The sequence below is a fragment of the Tetrahymena thermophila genome (assembly GCF_000189635.1).
Source record: "Tetrahymena thermophila SB210 genomic scaffold scf_8254459, whole genome shotgun sequence".
NCBI classification, from domain to species: domain Eukaryota; phylum Ciliophora; class Oligohymenophorea; order Hymenostomatida; family Tetrahymenidae; genus Tetrahymena; species Tetrahymena thermophila.
This window is the reverse complement of record NW_002476236.1, coordinates 176,060-194,013: the sequence shown is the minus strand read 5'-3', so window position 1 is coordinate 194,013 and position 17,954 is coordinate 176,060. Positions and strand designations below refer to the sequence as shown.

Genomic DNA, 17,954 nt, shown 5'->3' with positions numbered 1-17,954 from the left:
GCTTTTTGGGGCTTTTGATAAAAATACAATATTGAAGAAACTCACAAACCAATTGATTTACTTAATAATGAAAAAATAATCTAATAATGAAATAACTTGCATACAGGAAATACTTTCTTTACTTAGCTCATAACTTTTTCTTTTAATCATTTATTTTACTTTACTATTCTTATGCACCCAAATATTAAAAATCTCAGAATCTTATAATAAATTATATCATAAAAACAAGTCTATATAAAAAATCTTCGAATCTCAGATCAATCAAATATTATAAACATAATAATTAACAATCAATCTTATTTAACAATGAATTCTATATTAAAATAAAACAATATGAAAATAATTCTTCAATTTATATTAACGTCTTTTAGTTCATTATCTGTATAGTATTCTAAAAATTCTTATTTTCAAATGCATATCAAATCAATCTTAATATTTTCTTTAAAGCTTAAAAAACTATTAAATATTTATTATACATAAAAAATGATATATTTTATGTTTTACTTTACAAATGAATTCTTTTATATTAATTAATTCACCCAAAAATGATCAAAAAATAACTACTTTTAGAATAAATTAATTGGCGTTTATATAAAAAAAGCAGTTGGGTTGAATTCAGGATGTATAAACATTTATTCTTAATGAATAATATTAAGCATAAGCTGTAAAAGAAGGTATAAATAATGACTTTTAGGTAAATTTATTTTTTGACTATATATTATTTATCATCCACATAATTATCTAAATAAATTTCTTACTTTAATCAAATAGAAAAATTAATAATCTGTAGTAAAATTTTTCCACAAGCTCGGTAAATTTTTACAAATTTTATAGCTTGAATTTTTATTATGTTTTTGCATCATTACATAAATAATTCCTATCAAGTTTTTAATGCAGGATTTATATCTGCTTTTAATTTGTATTTTTGCTAATTTTTTCTTTTTTAATATCATACTACTTTGCATATATGTCAAAATTATTTTTGAAGATATTTTATACTATACCTTATTGTCAATTTTATTGTAAGTGTTATAAATATAATCATTCAATCAAATTAGAACAAATTACACTTGTAAGCAGTAATTTGAGAATAGGGAGAGGAAAATAATTAATAAGGAAATTTCTCTAGTGCTTTAATTTAAGGTATGAATTACATTAAATTCATTTAATTTTAATTAAAAATCTGCATGTATTTGTGTAATAAAATTAATATATTTTTTAGTATTTAAAAATAAAATAGTAGCAAATTTTTCTCAAAATTAAATATTATTAAAAAAAACTTCAAATTTTTCACTTTTTTTTTAAATATTTTTATCTCTTTTGATAATTTACATTAAAATCATAGCAATACATTCATAAAATTTATAATTTCGTACATATATGTGCTATTTTATTCTTTTTTCACTTGTACATAGGATCTAATTTTAATGGTTTGTGTATAAACGTTTTTGTAATTATTTCTGGATTTTGATAGGCATCAAAGTCAAAAGGACTCATGCAAATCTCTGGATGTACTTTCCTTGTGAAAGGATCTACTTATTCCTTAAAGTTTTCGTGGTGGAAAATAGAACTAGGTATATCCTTTAGTTGTCTATCCATTCTCAAAGTGGTATCTTTTAATCTTGAATTCTTCATTAATAAACCTTTTTTAGCTGCAGGATCATCTCTTAATCCCTTTTATTTAAAAATATTTATTAAAATTCAATTTAGCTTAAAAAAGCTTAAAAAAATGTTTATTTATTTATAATGAAGATCTTATTTCTTCTATTTTTAATATTGATTGCAAACAAAGCCTTGGCTATTTTTTTCAGACCTGGCTAGAAAACATCACAGATACTTAAATCAAACAGTCACTTAAAAAGCAACTTAGAATTAAGTCTCATTTAAACCTGATTCATCATATAATAGCCAAGATTCATTTATTTAATATATGCATTAGAATTAATCTTTTATGATTACTTTTAATTTATCCAATTAAGAAGGATGCTCTGGCATAGTTCTTTTTGTGTATAAGTATTTTGTTCCTTTTAATTTACTCATCCATTCTTCTTGTTCTTTTTGTTTCTTTTCTCTCTCTTGCTTCTCTTTCTCGACAGCTATATATTTTTAATAAAAATAAATTATTTTCTAAAAATAATTGAAGGAATGTAAAATTTACGTTTTATTTTTTCTGCTTCTAAAACTTCTGGATTTGAAAAAATTTCTGTTTATCTGAAATATGGGTTGAAATCTTATTTGTCTTTAATCGGTTCTCCTCTTGTATTTTTCAAAGTTACTTCTTCCTTTTCCCTTTACTCATAGTATGGGTACTTGGATAGTTCCTCTACTTTGCTTGGATGAGGTTTTTTAGGGTGTCCATCCCTCTCATCTTTTGATTTTGGTGGAACTGGTCTGAATGAAGGTTTTTCTTACAATTTCTAAATAGACAGAAAAATTTATTTTAATGTTTGTTAAATATAAAGTTATTTTTTACTGTCTTTTCTAGAGTTTCTGCTAGCTTAATTTCGTCTTGAACATTGTATGGATCTACTGAAAGAGTCAAATATTATTCTGAGTATGTGTAAAAATTGTGTTTATCAGCTCTTATTTTCTCTCTTTATTCTCTTTTCTATTTTTCATACCAATTATTCTTTTAAGAGCTGTAAATGTAAACAGGTTCATCATCTGGAATAGGCACAGTTTCTTTTATCCTTATTTATACATTATCAGCTGTTTTTTTACCTTTCACAGTATACATAAACCTCGTTTTATTTTTTTTACTATTAAAAATAGATTCATTTTATTCATTTTCGATGCTATTATCTGCAATTTAAACATTATTCTTGGTTGGACTTATTTACTCTTTTTGTTAAGTTGAAAGCATTTCTTTAGTACCATAAGTTTATAAATTATTAGTAGTGTAAGTAAGATTAGCTTTAGATTCTACTCCCATCATTTAGGTTTTAGATAGATCATTGATACTTGATATTTTCTTACCTTTCTTTGATTTCTTTACTTCAATCTATATACCATGAATATCTTCTGCAGTTAAAGAGTCGCTGTATTTACGTTCCATAGCTATTAAGTCCTTTTTTAAAAGTTAAATTAAAAAATCAATTTCAGTTGTTTGTAAAACTTACAGATGCTACAGGGAAAAGATCAAACTAAGCAACACTTTTTATATTCCAGCATTTTGCTATTTCGCTAATTTAATTTAAAGTTCTACAAATATTTTCAGGCTCTTTTGTGCGGATGTATATATCAGGTTTCATTAATATTTTAGTTAAATTTTCTCTCAGCCTAATCTAGAGTTATTAATAAAAATCATATTTAAATCTTCAACAAAAAATAAAAAAATAAAAATATATTTTACTCTTTTTATTTCCATATCAAAATCCAAATACTATCTTTCTTAGAATTTAACATCTGAGTTTTTCAATATCTTTAGGCTTTCAGAATTTGGTTCCGCTCTAGGTATTTTTTCTTCTAATCTTTAAATTAAAATTATTAAATTACATTTTTAAAAAAGTAGAATTAAAAATTTTACTTTTTCATGGCACCATTTGATAGGCCTTCGAAGACAAACAGTCTGAATTAGTTGTCTATTATTTCAAAGCCTCCTAAAAAGTCAAATGTTCTATCTTTTCTTTCCTACTCACTTAGCTTTTTTGTAGTTATTGCTCTTAATCCTCCTGTTTCGACTTTTGCTGCTTCCATATTTATTTCATAAAAAGCATCTTGAATTCTTTGTACTAACTCAGGAGATTTGTAAGGCATATAGTAAACCGCCCTTTCATAAATAGCTTAGGGATCTACTTTTGGAGGAATGATCTCTATTTATGTTTCTGTCTTAGCAGCCTCTTTTTTAGCTGGAGCTGGTGGAGCTGCTTTTCCTTTTTTATCCTTTTGATTTTATCCTTAAGCGGTATCTTCTATTTAAACCATGGAAACTGGTTTCTCAGGTAGTTTAAAAGTGCCTTTAAAGCATAAATAATAAAATTATTTTTTAAATCAACAACATTTCTTTTCTTAAGATGGATTTTAATTTTTTTCGTTTTATCTTTCTTTTAAAGAGGATTATGATTTTTTTTAAATTTTTTGAATATTTTAAATAAATTTTAATAAAGATATGTCTATTTATTTATCTATTTATCAATCAAAATAAACTAATTTTGTATCAACTTAATTAAATTATTGGTAAGAAAATATTTCAAATTAATTAAATATATAATAATTTTAAAAATATACCAAAAGGATGGGCTAGATTTAAGCTTATAACTAAAAAACTATTTTAGTCGAAAAAATTAGAGTTTGCCATCATAGCAGGGATATTTTTCTTAGCTGTTGTATTTAAATCTAAATTATTTGATTCATAATCTTCATACTTTTTTACTGGTACAATGGGAGATCTAAGCTTGACACTCCTAACACTAGGTTTCAAAAGGTCAGTTAAAAAAAAACAAGAAACACCATAGTTATTTCTATGATACTCAATAGGTGGTCCCTCAGGAACATCTTTAATTGGTTCTATTTTAATTTCTCCACCTTTTTTCTTTGCATCTTTTTTAGGATCTTTTTTTGCATCCTTTTTAGGAGGCTCTACTTTTTTAGGAGCTTCCTTTTTGGCAGGTGCTCCTTTTTTTGCTTTAGGATCAATAACCTCTTCTTCAGGTGGCTTATTTTTTTCTTCTATTTCTTTAATTTTTGATTCAACACTCAATAACGGCAATTCTTATTTTACTTTATTATCCATAACTTCATCTTTATCATGAACTTCCATTTTTATATAATGGGATCTGAGTATTTATTTTATATAAAAAAGTATTTATTTTTGACTAAATAGTAAATCAAATCAAATATTACGCAATTCTTTCAACCAAATCTACTTAGTCTAACAAACCACATAGAAAAACATGTTTTGATCCCCATTTTATTGTATTTTTTTATAATTTTTCAACTGTTTTAGCTTAATTTCCATCAAAAAATTTATATTAAACATAACAAGGTTCATATTTTTTGTCAGTATTAACTGGAAGATCTTTAGCTCCTACAATTTCTATTTCTAAGGGATTTAAGTAATGTTTATAAAGTGGCTGCAAAAGAGGCTTATCTGCTATTAGCTTAAATTTAAAATCTTCTATTTCCATAATTAGTAACTTATTGTTAGAGTATTCAAACTTTTATTAACATATTAAAAGATTATTTAATAATAAATAAATTGCCAATAAATCTAATCCAAATTTGTTTGCTTTTTAACGATATTCTAATAAATTTAAAATAAAATCCTATTTTCATTCATAATTTAAGTTTTTACTTCTGGCTTTTCTGAATTGCTTGAGAGCAGTTAGCTATAGTCAATATAGATTTCTTACTTAATCTTACTGTCTTCAGAATTCACAAAATAAATATAAAATTCTTTCTTTGTTAAGTTTTTACAAAAATCCTTTTCATAATTAAAAACGAGCCTTAATTTAAAGAAAATATTATCAAATTAATATTTACATCATCTACTCTTATAGGATCAAATTCTTTTTCAAAAACTAGTGTATTAGGGTCTATATTTTAATTTTGAGTATGTTGTTATAAAGTTATTAAATATTAGCATAATATATTTGCTGTTGCTCTAAATTAATCTCTATATCTTTATCGTTTAGATATAAAAGCAATCTTTCAAATAAATCTAAATAAAATAATTTAAGTACCGTTTGGATCTTTTTAATTCCAATTTTCTATCAATTAACCATCGTAGCGCTCAGTTAAAGCTGTATCATTAGAAAACCACTCCCACATCAACACCATATTTTACAAATTTTACTATTGCACTTCAAATTAAAATTTGAATTACACATCATTTTTAGGGATTCCAGACCTATCTTCTTTAACTACAACCTTGATAATATTGGAATTATAATTACATATTATTCATTATAAGACATCATGATTTATTTTTATTTTATAATTAATGCTAAATAAAATGAAATATTCTCACTTCCTTCTTTTATTCCTTTTTAGGAGGCATGTTTGCTAACCAAATCTATTTATCTATCTATATAACTACTATTAATTAATTGATTTTTAATTTCACAATTAAATTATTAATTAATTAATTTATGTTTATAAGCAATTTAATTATTCGTAAAAAGTCAAATAAATATTGCAGTTTCTTTTTGGTGAATATAATAATTAATTATTAAATATCAATTAAATGGCTATTGAAATACAATAATTATTTTCTTACTCATTAATGTATAAATTATTTTCTTATTAACTTTTATATTTACTAAAATATTTTAAAAGCAAAATATAAAAATGCCAACTAAAAATATTTTTTATAAAACTCTAATATACAAAAATAAAAGTTGCAAAATTTAATCAAAAAGTAAAGTTTGAGTAAATAATTAAAATTAAATTATTTATTAATCTAAAAATCTGTTTCATTAAGCAAACAGACTTAAAAAATCTTATTTTAGTTGAGAACCTTTTGGCTTATGTATGATTTCTTGTGAGCTGCTTTGAATAGTATTAGAATCTGAATATTTTATTAAGCTTTATTGTTTTTCTCTTCTCTATTAGTTTTAAGATTTGTTGTATCTAATTAAAATTTTATTGCTCTAAGTATTCTACTCTTAGATAAAATTATTATTTTTAATACACTCTTATTGCATAGATACCATTTATTTATATTCTTCATTTTATAATGTGTTTTATTCATTCCTTTTTTAAAATAGTTAAAGATAAATTTATATTTTTTTTTTAAAGAATAAATTACGTTTCTTCTATCTAAAACTCTTCAATTCCTAAGTCACTTTCGTTTTCAACTAAAAGCTTATTTAATTCTATTTCGTTACTTACTTAATTTTCACTCTTTTGATACTACTATTCATAGCAATTCGAAGGTAGGCTTATCTTTTCATAAACACTTTTATCAACGTTATTTTACTTTTGCTAAAATATAGATTATAAGCAACTACCTTCTGACCCTAATTTATTTATTTTGCTGGGATGGTGTGTAGCATAAAATTGTTTAATAGTATGGCCTAATTTATTTTCATCTCCATTTTTTGATGCAACTTTTATAATATAAAAAACATTTTAGTAATCTATAAAATTGAAATAAAAAAGTACTATTTTGTGTTTAAAATTGAGTGTTTTTGTCATTTAAATTTATACCATTAGTGTTATCGTTTCTGATTTTTTAGTATAGCCTTAATCCTCTTTATCTGCTTCCACCCTCTGATGTTTTTGGCCTGTGTATATTAATTTAGCACATAGAATTAAATATTTACTAAGGAACTTCAACAGGTTTAGGAGATTCTTTTTAATTTAATTCAACTTCGCTTTCTTAATAAGGTACATTATATTTAACTGGGCTTAAATCATTTTCTTATTCTTTGTTTAAAATTATTTAAGAGTCTTGTGCTTTTATAGAAAAAGAACCATTTTTTCCATACTTTTTATTGGTATTATTATTCCATTATTTATTTTTTTCAGCTAAATCTTAAATTTTTTCAGCAAAAGATTTTTTATTATCATTTTCATCTTATTAACCTTTATAATCGTTGTTATTTTAAAATTTTTTATTTGCAACGGCTGAAGCTAATGGTGAATAATCTTTTGTATTATTAGAAGGTTGATAATAAAAGTTTTAATTTTTTTGTTATTTATTTTGATATTGCTACTCTATTTGCTTTAAAAGAAATTTCTTATTTTCAGTATCTATTTTGTTGTTTATTATCCTTGAAGAGTATTCACTTATTTAATTATCTTAATATAATCCCGTTTGAGATGTTCTTTAAGGTGATTTAGATAATTTATTTTACTTATTCACCATTTATTACTGCTACTCAAGCAAAATTCCTTCAACAGTTTTATTAATTACATCTTTTTTTTAAGAGTTTTGTTAGTTACTAGATAGTGTGATTTAGCTCATATTCCTTTATTTTTTTATTTCAGAAAATTAATTTTATAGGTCTTTTTAATTATCCTTTAGGGTATTTTATAAATTTGAAGTATAGGTTTAGCTTTATTTTTTAAATTATGAATCATTTTCTTAATAATTTTATGAAAAATTCTTTTTTAAATTGAGTTTGCGATTTTCAGATAATTTATCTTCTACATTGTAGTTAGAATTGCTTGCATTTGATAAACTTAAAGATTCTTTCAGTTGTTGTGTACTTTCAGAATGAGTAATTTGTTTTTTGTTAGATTAATCTGTTTAATATTATTTTATAAATCTAATATTTTCATAGCTTTTTTAATCAAAAATTTATTTTTCAACATTTTTTTCTTTTACTTCTTATTTAATTTCTTTTATAATTTATTTATCTACCACTTTTCTTTTTGGCGATAATTACTATTCTAGATTGTTTTCAACTTATTTCTGTGAAACTACTTCGGCTTTTCCATCACTTTCTGTGTATTCAGATTTAAGTGTAGATTGATATTGCTACTGCTTGACTAAAAATGAACCCTTTTTTTAATTAAATTATCCTTCATGTAAATCATTTTATTTTATATTATTCTTGTATAAGTGTTTCTTTAAAACCTAACTTGGAATCCTTGATGAAGCTGATAATTAAGGAGAAGACTCTTAAGATTTCTTTTATTAACAGTATTTGTGCTAATCGTCACTTTACATATTTTTATCCATTTAAAATGACTATTCTCCACTTTGATAATACAAAGATTAGTTTTTCTTAAATGAAAGCGGTTGTTGGGTATGTCTCTAAGTTGAATCAATGTTATTTTCCTGCATTCTCGTATTTTAGGAGGTTGTAGGAACAATCATCGAGTTACTTTTGTAATGGTACAAATTTGAGGGAATATTAGCTTGTATTTTAGAATTATTCTTTTACATCAATTAAAAACTTTTACTTTTTGAGTAAAAAGAACTATTTTCTAAATTATTATTTTTAATTGCTTCATTACTTGGAGAAACATCCATCACATAATCAGGTTTTTAAGTCTAATTAAAGTTTTAAAGGATAGTATTTTATTACTAATTTGATGGATTGATTTAGCTTTATTCCTTTTACAATCTTATTTTATTACTACTATTTTGAGGAGAGTTTATACTACTTAAAATAGATTAGTAAGTTAAAGAGTTTTTTTAACTCATAGATTTTTATTATTTATTCAAATTCATGATATTGCTTAAACTTTAAGAGTGACTTTAAAATTAAGAAGATTGCTAAGTATTGTTTCCTGTTTGAAACTTTCCATGCTATAATAATTTAGTCTTGCTGTCAGATCTATTAAAAATAGAATTTTGATGATTTCTTGTTTCACTTTTAATTATTTTAATTGAATTCTTTTATTGTTTTGTTAACAAAGCAGTAGGCTGTAAATTGCTTACATTGACTTCATTTTCTTCTGTGTTTTAACTTCTCTAAGATTGATCTGCATTTACACTTATTTGCGTAAATCTTTTGCTATTTTAATAAATACTTGATGGAATTGACCTTGTTTTTTTTTATTTTCGTTAGAAATTTATAGCTTGTTGTTGAAACACGTAAAGTTACTTATTTTCATCAACCCTATAAGAACTCAAAGTATTATTAGTTTTTGTAAGAAAAGAAGGCATTAAGGTGCTGTAAAACTATTGTTCAACTAAATTAGTTACTTAGTTACTTAAAGAAGAGGATTTGTTATATTTCTATTGCTAAGGACTGCTTTTTTTTTCTTAATATTCCTAGTTAATCTAATTCGCTTTTTTTTAGCATTTCTTATTGTCTGTCAACTATGTAGAGTATATTTTAGATATTTTTATAATCTTCTCTTTATCATTTTAGTTTGAAGAGTTTTAAATTTGTTAATTTCTTAAAACCTAAGAATTTCCTTCGTTATTTATGAGCTATGTATTCAAACTCTACTAACTATAAATTTATGAGGGCTTGCTTAAATTATAGAATTAGGGCGTAGATCTAATAAATATTTTATAAATTAGATTAATTTTAAATTATTTTAAATTACCTTGCAAATGTAGATATGATACTTTAATCACTTTAAATCCTTTTTAACGATTTAGATGGATTTCTCATCTTTTCTCCACCTAAATTCTCTTATTTATTCTATTCTTTTAATAACTCTAATTAGTTATTGCTTAAATCTATATTTTTATCTTATGGTTAAGATTGCAATTGTTATTAGTTGCTAATTTAACAATCATTTTTGTTGTTGTTAAACTTTTCTGCTTTTATTATGCTTGAAATTGATTAATTGCTATAGTAATTAGTGAAATTGATCCCATAGGAATTAGATTGTCCAAGTAGAGTGTGCTACATTAAATCTTTATCTTCAATTTCATTTACTACTCCATTGTATTGTATGCTATGGTAATACGGAGATGATGAATTTTAGGTAATAAAATTAGTGTACATCAATATTGCTTTTAACTACTAATTAAAGTAATTATTACTTATACCTTAAACACCCAATAAATTAAAATTCAATAATCAAAAATTAGCTTTTTTGTTTAATTATCCTCTCTGGAAATAATATATTTAATCAATAAGTAACATATTTGTTTTACACAAATTGTTTAAGTTGAAATTTTTGATTTCAAATGGTTATCTTTACAAAGTTAAAATGTAATAAAATTATATAAAATATTAATCACCATACAATTTTTACTAAATATTTAACACACCATTTGAAAATTTAATACAAATGTACTTAAAACCACTCAATTATTTTATTAAAATCTCATAATTTATATTTATTTTAATGTAAAGATTCCATTTTAATTCTCTGTAAAAATAAATTTCCAATTAATTTATCACAACATTATTTATTATTTTAATTTTTAAATTTTAAATTTAGTTTATTCAAAAGCTAAATTTTAATATTTAATAAACAATTAAAATACATAAGAATGTACTTTTAAAGAAGCTTAGTTTCTTAACATTTGTATCTCTAATTGTTCAAAACTTGAACAGATAAATAATTATATCAATAAATTTACATATTTCAAAGTATTTATTTAAAAAATAAAAATAAAACATTTTTAAACTTGAAAATAAAACTAAAAAAAATCATTAATTAATTAATTAATAAATAAATTTATTAAAATTAATTGAAGAATTTGTAATTTTTTTATTTAAATTATTTAAAAATAATTATAAATTTCAGTCTACTTCAACTCTGTCAGATTTAATAAGAGCAAGAGATCAAAAGAAAATAAAGTAAATTTGAAAAATAGATCATAATATTCATTTAATTAAAGTAATTAAAGTCTTAGCTTTTAAAAAAAGAAAGATATAGAAAAATATTATCTCTACATAAATTATTTGAAATGGAAATTGAAGAAACAAATAAATAGTAAAATTAATAAGAAATTGAAATAGATCAAACTCATCAATAACCTAATATCACTTAATGTGGTTCAGTTTAAGTTAGCCAAATAAACTAAGATTAGTAGAATTCTTAACAAATAGCTAATCAAGATCTAGAATAGTAAAATTTACAATCAAAGCCAAAGATAGCTTATAAAAAAATGGGAGTAGATTTACCAATTAACAATGACGAATCTGTAAAATTAATAAATATTTTAAATTTTTAGGTGAGATTTTAATATGTAATATTTTTAGGAATTGTATTTAGTAGGAAATAGAATAGGCAAGTTGGAAGGCCTTGAAAATTGTAATAATTTGACAGTAATGATTATTGATTGATTTATTTGATTTAGCTCAAATTTACTTTAAAGAATAAAAAAGAATTTAAATTTGATAATAAATAAAAGGTTTTATGCTTAAGAAATAATCTGATTGCAAAGATTGAAGGAATTTCTCATTGTACTTCTTTATTAGAGTTAGAATTGTATGATAATAAATTAACTAAAATTGAAGGTTTAGAAACTTTAGTAAATTTAAAGTAATTATTTTAAAAAATAAAAAATGATTTATTTATTTATTTATTATTTAAAAAATGAATTTAGAGTATTGGATCTATCATATAATAATATTAAGAAGATAGAAGGATTAGATACACTAAAGTAGATAGAAAAAATATATTTACTATCTAATAAGATAAAAGTCATTGAAAATATAGATTTTCCTGAGTGCACTATGTTGGAATTAGGAGCAAACAAAATAGAAAAGATTTAAAATCTAGATAAGCTTCCCAAATTGACCGAACTTTATCTAGGTAAAAATAGAATTCAAGTCATTGAAAACCTAGAACCTCTTAAGGATACTCTAAAAACACTAGCTCTCACAGTAAATAATCATTTTTTAACTTCTATTGTAAATTTATTTCTACTCATTTAAATAAAAGGCAAACAGAATTAAATATATTGGAAATGGAGTTTCTTGTCTAGAAAACCTTTCTGAGCTTTATATTGCTGAAAACTTTATCACCTAAATAGAAGGTTTGGTTAACTTCCCTGATCTTTATCTTTTGGATCTTTCAATGAATAAAATCAAAAAATTAGAAGGAATTACAAACCTTAAAAATTTAACTGAATTATGGGTAAAATTAAAATTAAATTTGAGTAATTATCTATCTTTAATATTTATTATCAATTTAGTTAAATATTAATGAGATAGAAAACTTCTCTGACTTAGATATCTTGAAGGAAAATGATCTTTTGGAAACAGTAATATTTTTTATCTTGATTATTTATTAATTATAATTTATTGTCTTTCAGGTATATTTGGCAGGTAACCCTGTATCAAGATTCCCTTCATATAGATAAAAACTTATGGAAATTCTACCTAATATTTAATAGATAGATGCTACTCCTATTAAAATTAGTTACTAAATAAAATAAAAATGAAAAAAAAGTTTAATTTTCAAGAAAGAAAAACGAATTAATTAATTATTAAATATTTCAGATAAAATAAAAATAATTCACTTTCAGATGTTTGTATTAAGTTGTTGTTAAAATAAAAAATTTTTAAAATAAAATAATCCAAACTTTAAACTTTTATATTTCATTTATTAAATGCTCTATCACAATATACTTGTTGTATAAATTGATATGTTTTTCGGATTATAAAATAACTAATAACAAGGGTGATACATTTTATAAAATAATATAAGTATTAAATTTTATTTAAAAAGAAGATTAGGTTTTGATTTTATTTATTTATTTATTTTAAAATATTCTAATAAATTTTTGAGGGAGACAATACTTTAAAAAGGATACTTACTTTTACTATTTTAGTGTTATGAATATATTTTTATTATTTTGTTTATGATAGACCGCCAACAAATTAGCGTTATAATTAATCAGACGATAATAAAATTATTCAAAAAAAATTTTGTTTATTGATTAAAATTTTTATAATATTTGAAAGAAATATTGTTCTAAAAAGTTTTAACATGAGTGCTGTGTATTGGGAAAAATAGGGAAATGATTTATTATGCGGAGTACATTGTCTTAATTCCTTACTTCAAGGACCTTTTTTTAATGAAATTGATTTGGCTTTATATGCTCAGGAATTAGATAAATAAGAAAAAATCCTTTTAGAATAAGGAGGAACAGATTCTAAAGATTTTTTAGAATTTGTGGCAGGTGATTCTCATAATGTTGAGGATGGAGGAAATTATTCTATCTAGGTATTAGAAAGAGCCCTAAAAAGATATAACTTGAAATGTAAAAATGTAAACGCTGATGAATTAATAGATAAAGATTTAAGTAATTAGACTGGATTTATTTGTCATAGATCTCTACATTGGTATGCGATCAGAAAAGTAGATGGAGTTTGGTATGACTTAAATTCTTTGTATAAAACTGGGCCAAGACACATAAGTGACTTTTATCTGAGTGCTTTACTCATATAGTTTTAAGAATAAGGATAGAATATATTTTTAGTTTCAGGTGATTATCCCAATAATTAAAAGGTTTTGGATAACGCTGAGTTTGAAAAACACTAGCTTCTTATTCTAAATGAGGATATTTAACCTTATAAAAATCTTAAAAAAAAAAATAATATTCAAAGTAATAAAAAAAAAGACAACTAAATGGATGAAGAATGGGATGAATATGAAGATTTTTCAAATTATGATTAATAAAAGTCGTATAATTTAAGGAATAAAAGCTAAAATAAATAAGTTAATTAATCGAAATATTAAGATGAAGATATTAAGGGATATCAAAAATAATTTGATGAAATGAGTTAAAAAAAAAAATATCATGAAAATTAACAAAACAAAATGGTAGATGAGCAAAAACAAAATTAAACTTTAAGCTTTTATTAAAAAATTTAGTTAATAAATAACAAATATAAATAAAAAGTTGAAAAAATTGATAATAATTAATCTAATTAAAATAGTTTTTATAAAAAACTAAGTAAATAGCAGAATCAAAATAGCTTATTAAATGATTAAAGTAAATAAGTTAACATTGGTTTTTAAGAAAGCAAAAAAATAGATAATCATATAAATAATAAAGATTATAATCAAAAAAATTAGAATTCAATGAGTGATTTGATAGAAATTTAGTAAGAGTAAATTGCTTTGACTATTTGGATTGATTCTCAAATTAGATATACAGAGAATTTTCATCTTTTTGAAACTATAGAAGATATACATACTTTTATCAAATAAAAGCAAAGAGATTTAAGCCATAAGAAATTTATTCTTTATACTAATGTTCCAGATAAAATGTTTTTTAATAATAAAGAAAAATTTATTTCCGACTATGGATTGTATAGTGGCCAAGTTTTACACATAAAGCTTGTCTGAAAATCATGTTAATAGATAGATGTAAGCTAACTTTAATTTCAAACTTATTTTAATAATCAAATATAAAACCAATAAAATTAAGTTTTTTATAAAATTCAACATGTAATATAAAAATATGTAAACTATAATTTAAAATAATACTTTATCTTGATCAGTCATTCTTAAACCAAAAATCATATAAGTAGAGGTAAATTAAATTTAAGATTTATTACATGACCTATATGGTCAAGTGCAATGTAAGCTTGAGTATAATAGCAATTAGTAATTAAAAAAATATTATTATTATTAAGAGTTTTAATCATAAACAAATTTCATTAACTGATAATTGTAAACATAAAATTTGTATTTATTAATTTATTGCTTTAAAAATTTATTTTTTGAATATAAGATTTCACTAGCACAAATCAGCTAAGTATTATAATTATTTGAAAGTTTTAGTTGTAATGAAAATACTTACTAGTATATATATCCCCTCTGTTTGAAAATAGTTTATAAAAAAGAGTTTGTGTTATAAATAAAATTTTTATGATAAACCTTTTTCAATAAAACTATTTGTTTTTTTTTTTTATGTTGTCAAAAGTTTAAAAAATTTTGAAAGTATTTTATTATAAAATTTAAAGTTTGATTGATTTATTCATTTCCTGTTGAAATAATTTTTAGTAATTTTTTATTTTTTTTTTGTCAAGAAATTTTATGAAAAGATCTATTTATTAAAGGTATTTTTGTAAATTGTTTAAGTATTTTTTGAATATTGTTACTGAGCATAAAAAATAAATAAATAATATTTTTAAATTTTAAATAAAGTATTAGAGTATGAATTAAATAAATTTATTACTATTGAATAGAAATAAATTAAGCAAAATGATGTATTAAGTATCTAAAAAATCATTTAAATCTTATCAGTATAAATTTATCAATTGAATTCTTTTAAATCTTAATAAATTTAATAAAAGAATTTACCGATTAAGCTCAAATATTTTATAAACATATATACTATCTCTTTTATTATTTATTTATTAATTTATCTATTTGAAAGGAATCTTTATCTTTCCTTATATTTATTTAATTTGTTATAAAAACTGATTGTAATAATATAAAATACGGACCTAATAATATGAATAAATCTTTGATATTCTTGTTAGTTCTCCTTTCTTTGGCTTTTGCTAAATAAACTTACAAGGTTATGAATGAATAATCAAGTGAAGGAGAATTATACTTCTAATAAAAGCTTGATCATTATGCCCCTCTCGATAATCGTACCTGGGCCCAAAGATACTTTGTAATGGATCATTGGTTCAATAAGACTGCTTAACCTTTAGTTATCCTCTACATCTGTGGTGAAGGTGAATGTAATGGTGTTTAATATAACAGTTCTTTTACTTCTAAGATTGCTGAAATCCACAATGGTATCGTCTTATCTTTAGAACACAGATTCTACGGTAATATTTTTTGAATTTCTAAATTCATTACTTAAACTATACATAATTTATCAACTAAATTAACTATTCATTACATAAAAATAGGAAAATCTCAACCTTTTGGTTTCGGTAATGACTCCTATGCTCTTCCTAACTTGAAATACTTGACTGCATAATAAGCTTTGAACGATTTAGCTTGGTTTATCTAATACGTCAAAGATAATTAACTTTTCGGAATTACTCCTAATATGCCTTGGATCACTATCGGTGGATCTTATCCTGGTGCTCTTTCTGCTTGGTTTAGGTAATTCTAAATTTAAACTTTTTTAGGATGCTAAAAATTGCATGATGAAATCTTCTAATAACTAACAAAAAATATCAAACTATTAATAATTTATTATTTGATTTATCTAGATACAAGTTCCCTCACTTGACTATTGGTGCTTTGGCCAGTTCTGCAGTCGTCAATGCTTATGCTGATTTCTATGAATTTGATTAATAGATCTCTGATTCTCTTTCTAAGAATTCTGGAAATTGCAGATAGATTGTTCATGATATTAACGTTAATGTTACAAATATTTTGAAAAAGGGAACCCCTCAATAGAAGTAATAATTAAAGGCCTACTTCAACAGTACTTTAATTACCGATGGTGACTTTATGTTCTACTTCTCTGATATTACTGTTATGGGAGTTTAATACGGTAGTAGAGTTGCTATGTGTGATTTACTTATGTCAAACTAAACTTTTGCAGGTGTCTTATAGAATCTTGCTACCTATGCCTTATAAGTTGGTGTCACTCCTGATTAATACGGTGCCTACTATTTAAGAAATACTACTTACAGTCATGAAAGAAATGCCCGTCAATGGTATTACTAAGTAATTATCAATTATAATTTTTTTCAATTTTAAATAAAAACATTTTTAAAAATATAGGTTTGCAGTGAATTCGGTTGGTTATTCACTCCTGCTAAACACTATCCCATGAGAAGTGAAATCTTAACTATGAGCTACTGGACTGAATGGTGCAATTCCGCTTATGATGGTGCCTTCCCTAACACTGAAGTTACTAATAACTACTTTGGAGGTCTTGATATTTAAGCTACTAATTTGATTTTTACTAACGGTGGTGAAGATCCTTGGTAATGGGCATCCAAGAGAACCCCTACTCTTCCTGGAATGTAAAGCTATATTGCTGATTGTGACCAATGTGCTCATTGCGTTGACTTAAGAACCCCAAGCCCTAATGACAGTCCCATTCTTAAAGAAATCAGAAACAAAACTCTTAGCAGCTTTGCTACTTGGAAGAATGAATTCTATGCTAAATAATCTCAAAAGAAACCCAGCTTTGTTGAACAAAAGATTGTTGTCTAATGATTATATATTTTCAAATAGTGTGCTATTTGAATAATAATAAAAATGATAATTATTAATATTTTATATTACTAGTTTTAAATTCAATAGCCAAATAAATTTCTTTTTTGATTAAATTCCTAAATAGATGAATGAATGAATAAATTAATAATAAAAAAATATTTGCAAGTTGAATTTTTTTATTTTATAAAATAATTTAAAATATTTTTAAACAAAATAAATTAATTGAGAATTAAAAAATTTAAGATTAAACATAATAGATTTAGCCCAAATTAATTAGTTTATGATAGTTTATTAAATCCTATTTGTTTTTGTGTGTATATTATAAGAACTAGTCAAATTTTACCGTTGAAAGCTGAAAGAAATATTCGTTGTAAACAATTTTAATTGAATAAATCAGTAACGAAAAAAAAAATTAAATAAATATAAAGATTAATAAAACACATCAATATTAAATAATAAGTAATATTAAAAATAGTCATTAAATCACAAGCTAG

The 17,954-nt window shown here is 23.1% G+C and overlaps 5 protein-coding genes across 5 annotated transcripts; 3 read left to right on the top strand and 2 right to left on the bottom strand. All coding sequences in view use genetic code 6, as the record gives it.

Annotated features, from left to right (window-relative positions):
* Positions 1-1,401: 1,401 nt before the first annotated feature.
* TTHERM_000530016 (hypothetical protein) lies at positions 1,402-5,998 on the bottom strand (the record flags this gene model as incomplete). Its single annotated transcript, XM_012799549.1, has 13 exons — positions 1,402-1,674; positions 1,960-2,096; positions 2,159-2,417; positions 2,474-3,067; positions 3,120-3,284; positions 3,353-3,470; positions 3,527-3,956; positions 4,228-4,775; positions 4,843-5,156; positions 5,294-5,422; positions 5,482-5,534; positions 5,682-5,868; positions 5,969-5,998. The coding sequence occupies 13 exons, from the start codon at positions 5,996-5,998 to the stop codon at positions 1,402-1,404; spliced, it is 3,237 nt and encodes a 1,078-aa protein (XP_012655003.1).
* Positions 5,999-6,413: 415 nt separating this feature from the next.
* On the bottom strand, positions 6,414-10,418 carry TTHERM_00530000 (hypothetical protein; the record flags this gene model as incomplete). The annotated part of the gene is made up of 4 exons (XM_001032711.2): positions 9,952-10,418; positions 7,105-9,902; positions 6,749-7,049; positions 6,414-6,693 (listed from the first exon to the last, which is right to left on the bottom strand). Exons 1-4 carry the CDS (start codon positions 10,356-10,358, stop codon positions 6,414-6,416), a joined length of 3,786 nt encoding a protein of 1,261 aa, XP_001032711.2. The 5' UTR covers positions 10,359-10,418.
* An 854-nt stretch (positions 10,419-11,272) lies between these two features.
* On the top strand, positions 11,273-12,754 carry TTHERM_00529990 (protein phosphatase 1 regulatory subunit 7; the record flags this gene model as incomplete). Its single annotated transcript, XM_001032710.3, has 7 exons — positions 11,273-11,509; positions 11,568-11,633; positions 11,720-11,850; positions 11,915-12,194; positions 12,253-12,447; positions 12,506-12,574; positions 12,626-12,754. 7 exons carry the CDS (start codon positions 11,273-11,275, stop codon positions 12,752-12,754), a joined length of 1,107 nt encoding a protein of 368 aa, XP_001032710.2.
* Positions 12,755-13,218: 464 nt separating this feature from the next.
* TTHERM_00529980 (josephin protein) lies at positions 13,219-14,667 on the top strand (the record flags this gene model as incomplete). The annotated part of the gene is made up of 1 exon (XM_001032709.2): positions 13,219-14,667. The coding sequence occupies exon 1, from the start codon at positions 13,303-13,305 to the stop codon at positions 14,665-14,667; it is 1,365 nt and encodes a 454-aa protein (XP_001032709.1). The 5' UTR covers positions 13,219-13,302.
* Positions 14,668-15,739: 1,072 nt separating this feature from the next.
* On the top strand, positions 15,740-17,460 carry TTHERM_00529970 (serine carboxypeptidase S28 family protein; the record flags this gene model as incomplete). The annotated part of the gene is made up of 4 exons (XM_001032708.4): positions 15,740-16,106; positions 16,191-16,389; positions 16,500-16,962; positions 17,020-17,460. Exons 1-4 carry the CDS (start codon positions 15,782-15,784, stop codon positions 17,458-17,460), a joined length of 1,428 nt encoding a protein of 475 aa, XP_001032708.3. The 5' UTR covers positions 15,740-15,781.
* Between the last annotated feature and the right edge of the window lie 494 nt (positions 17,461-17,954).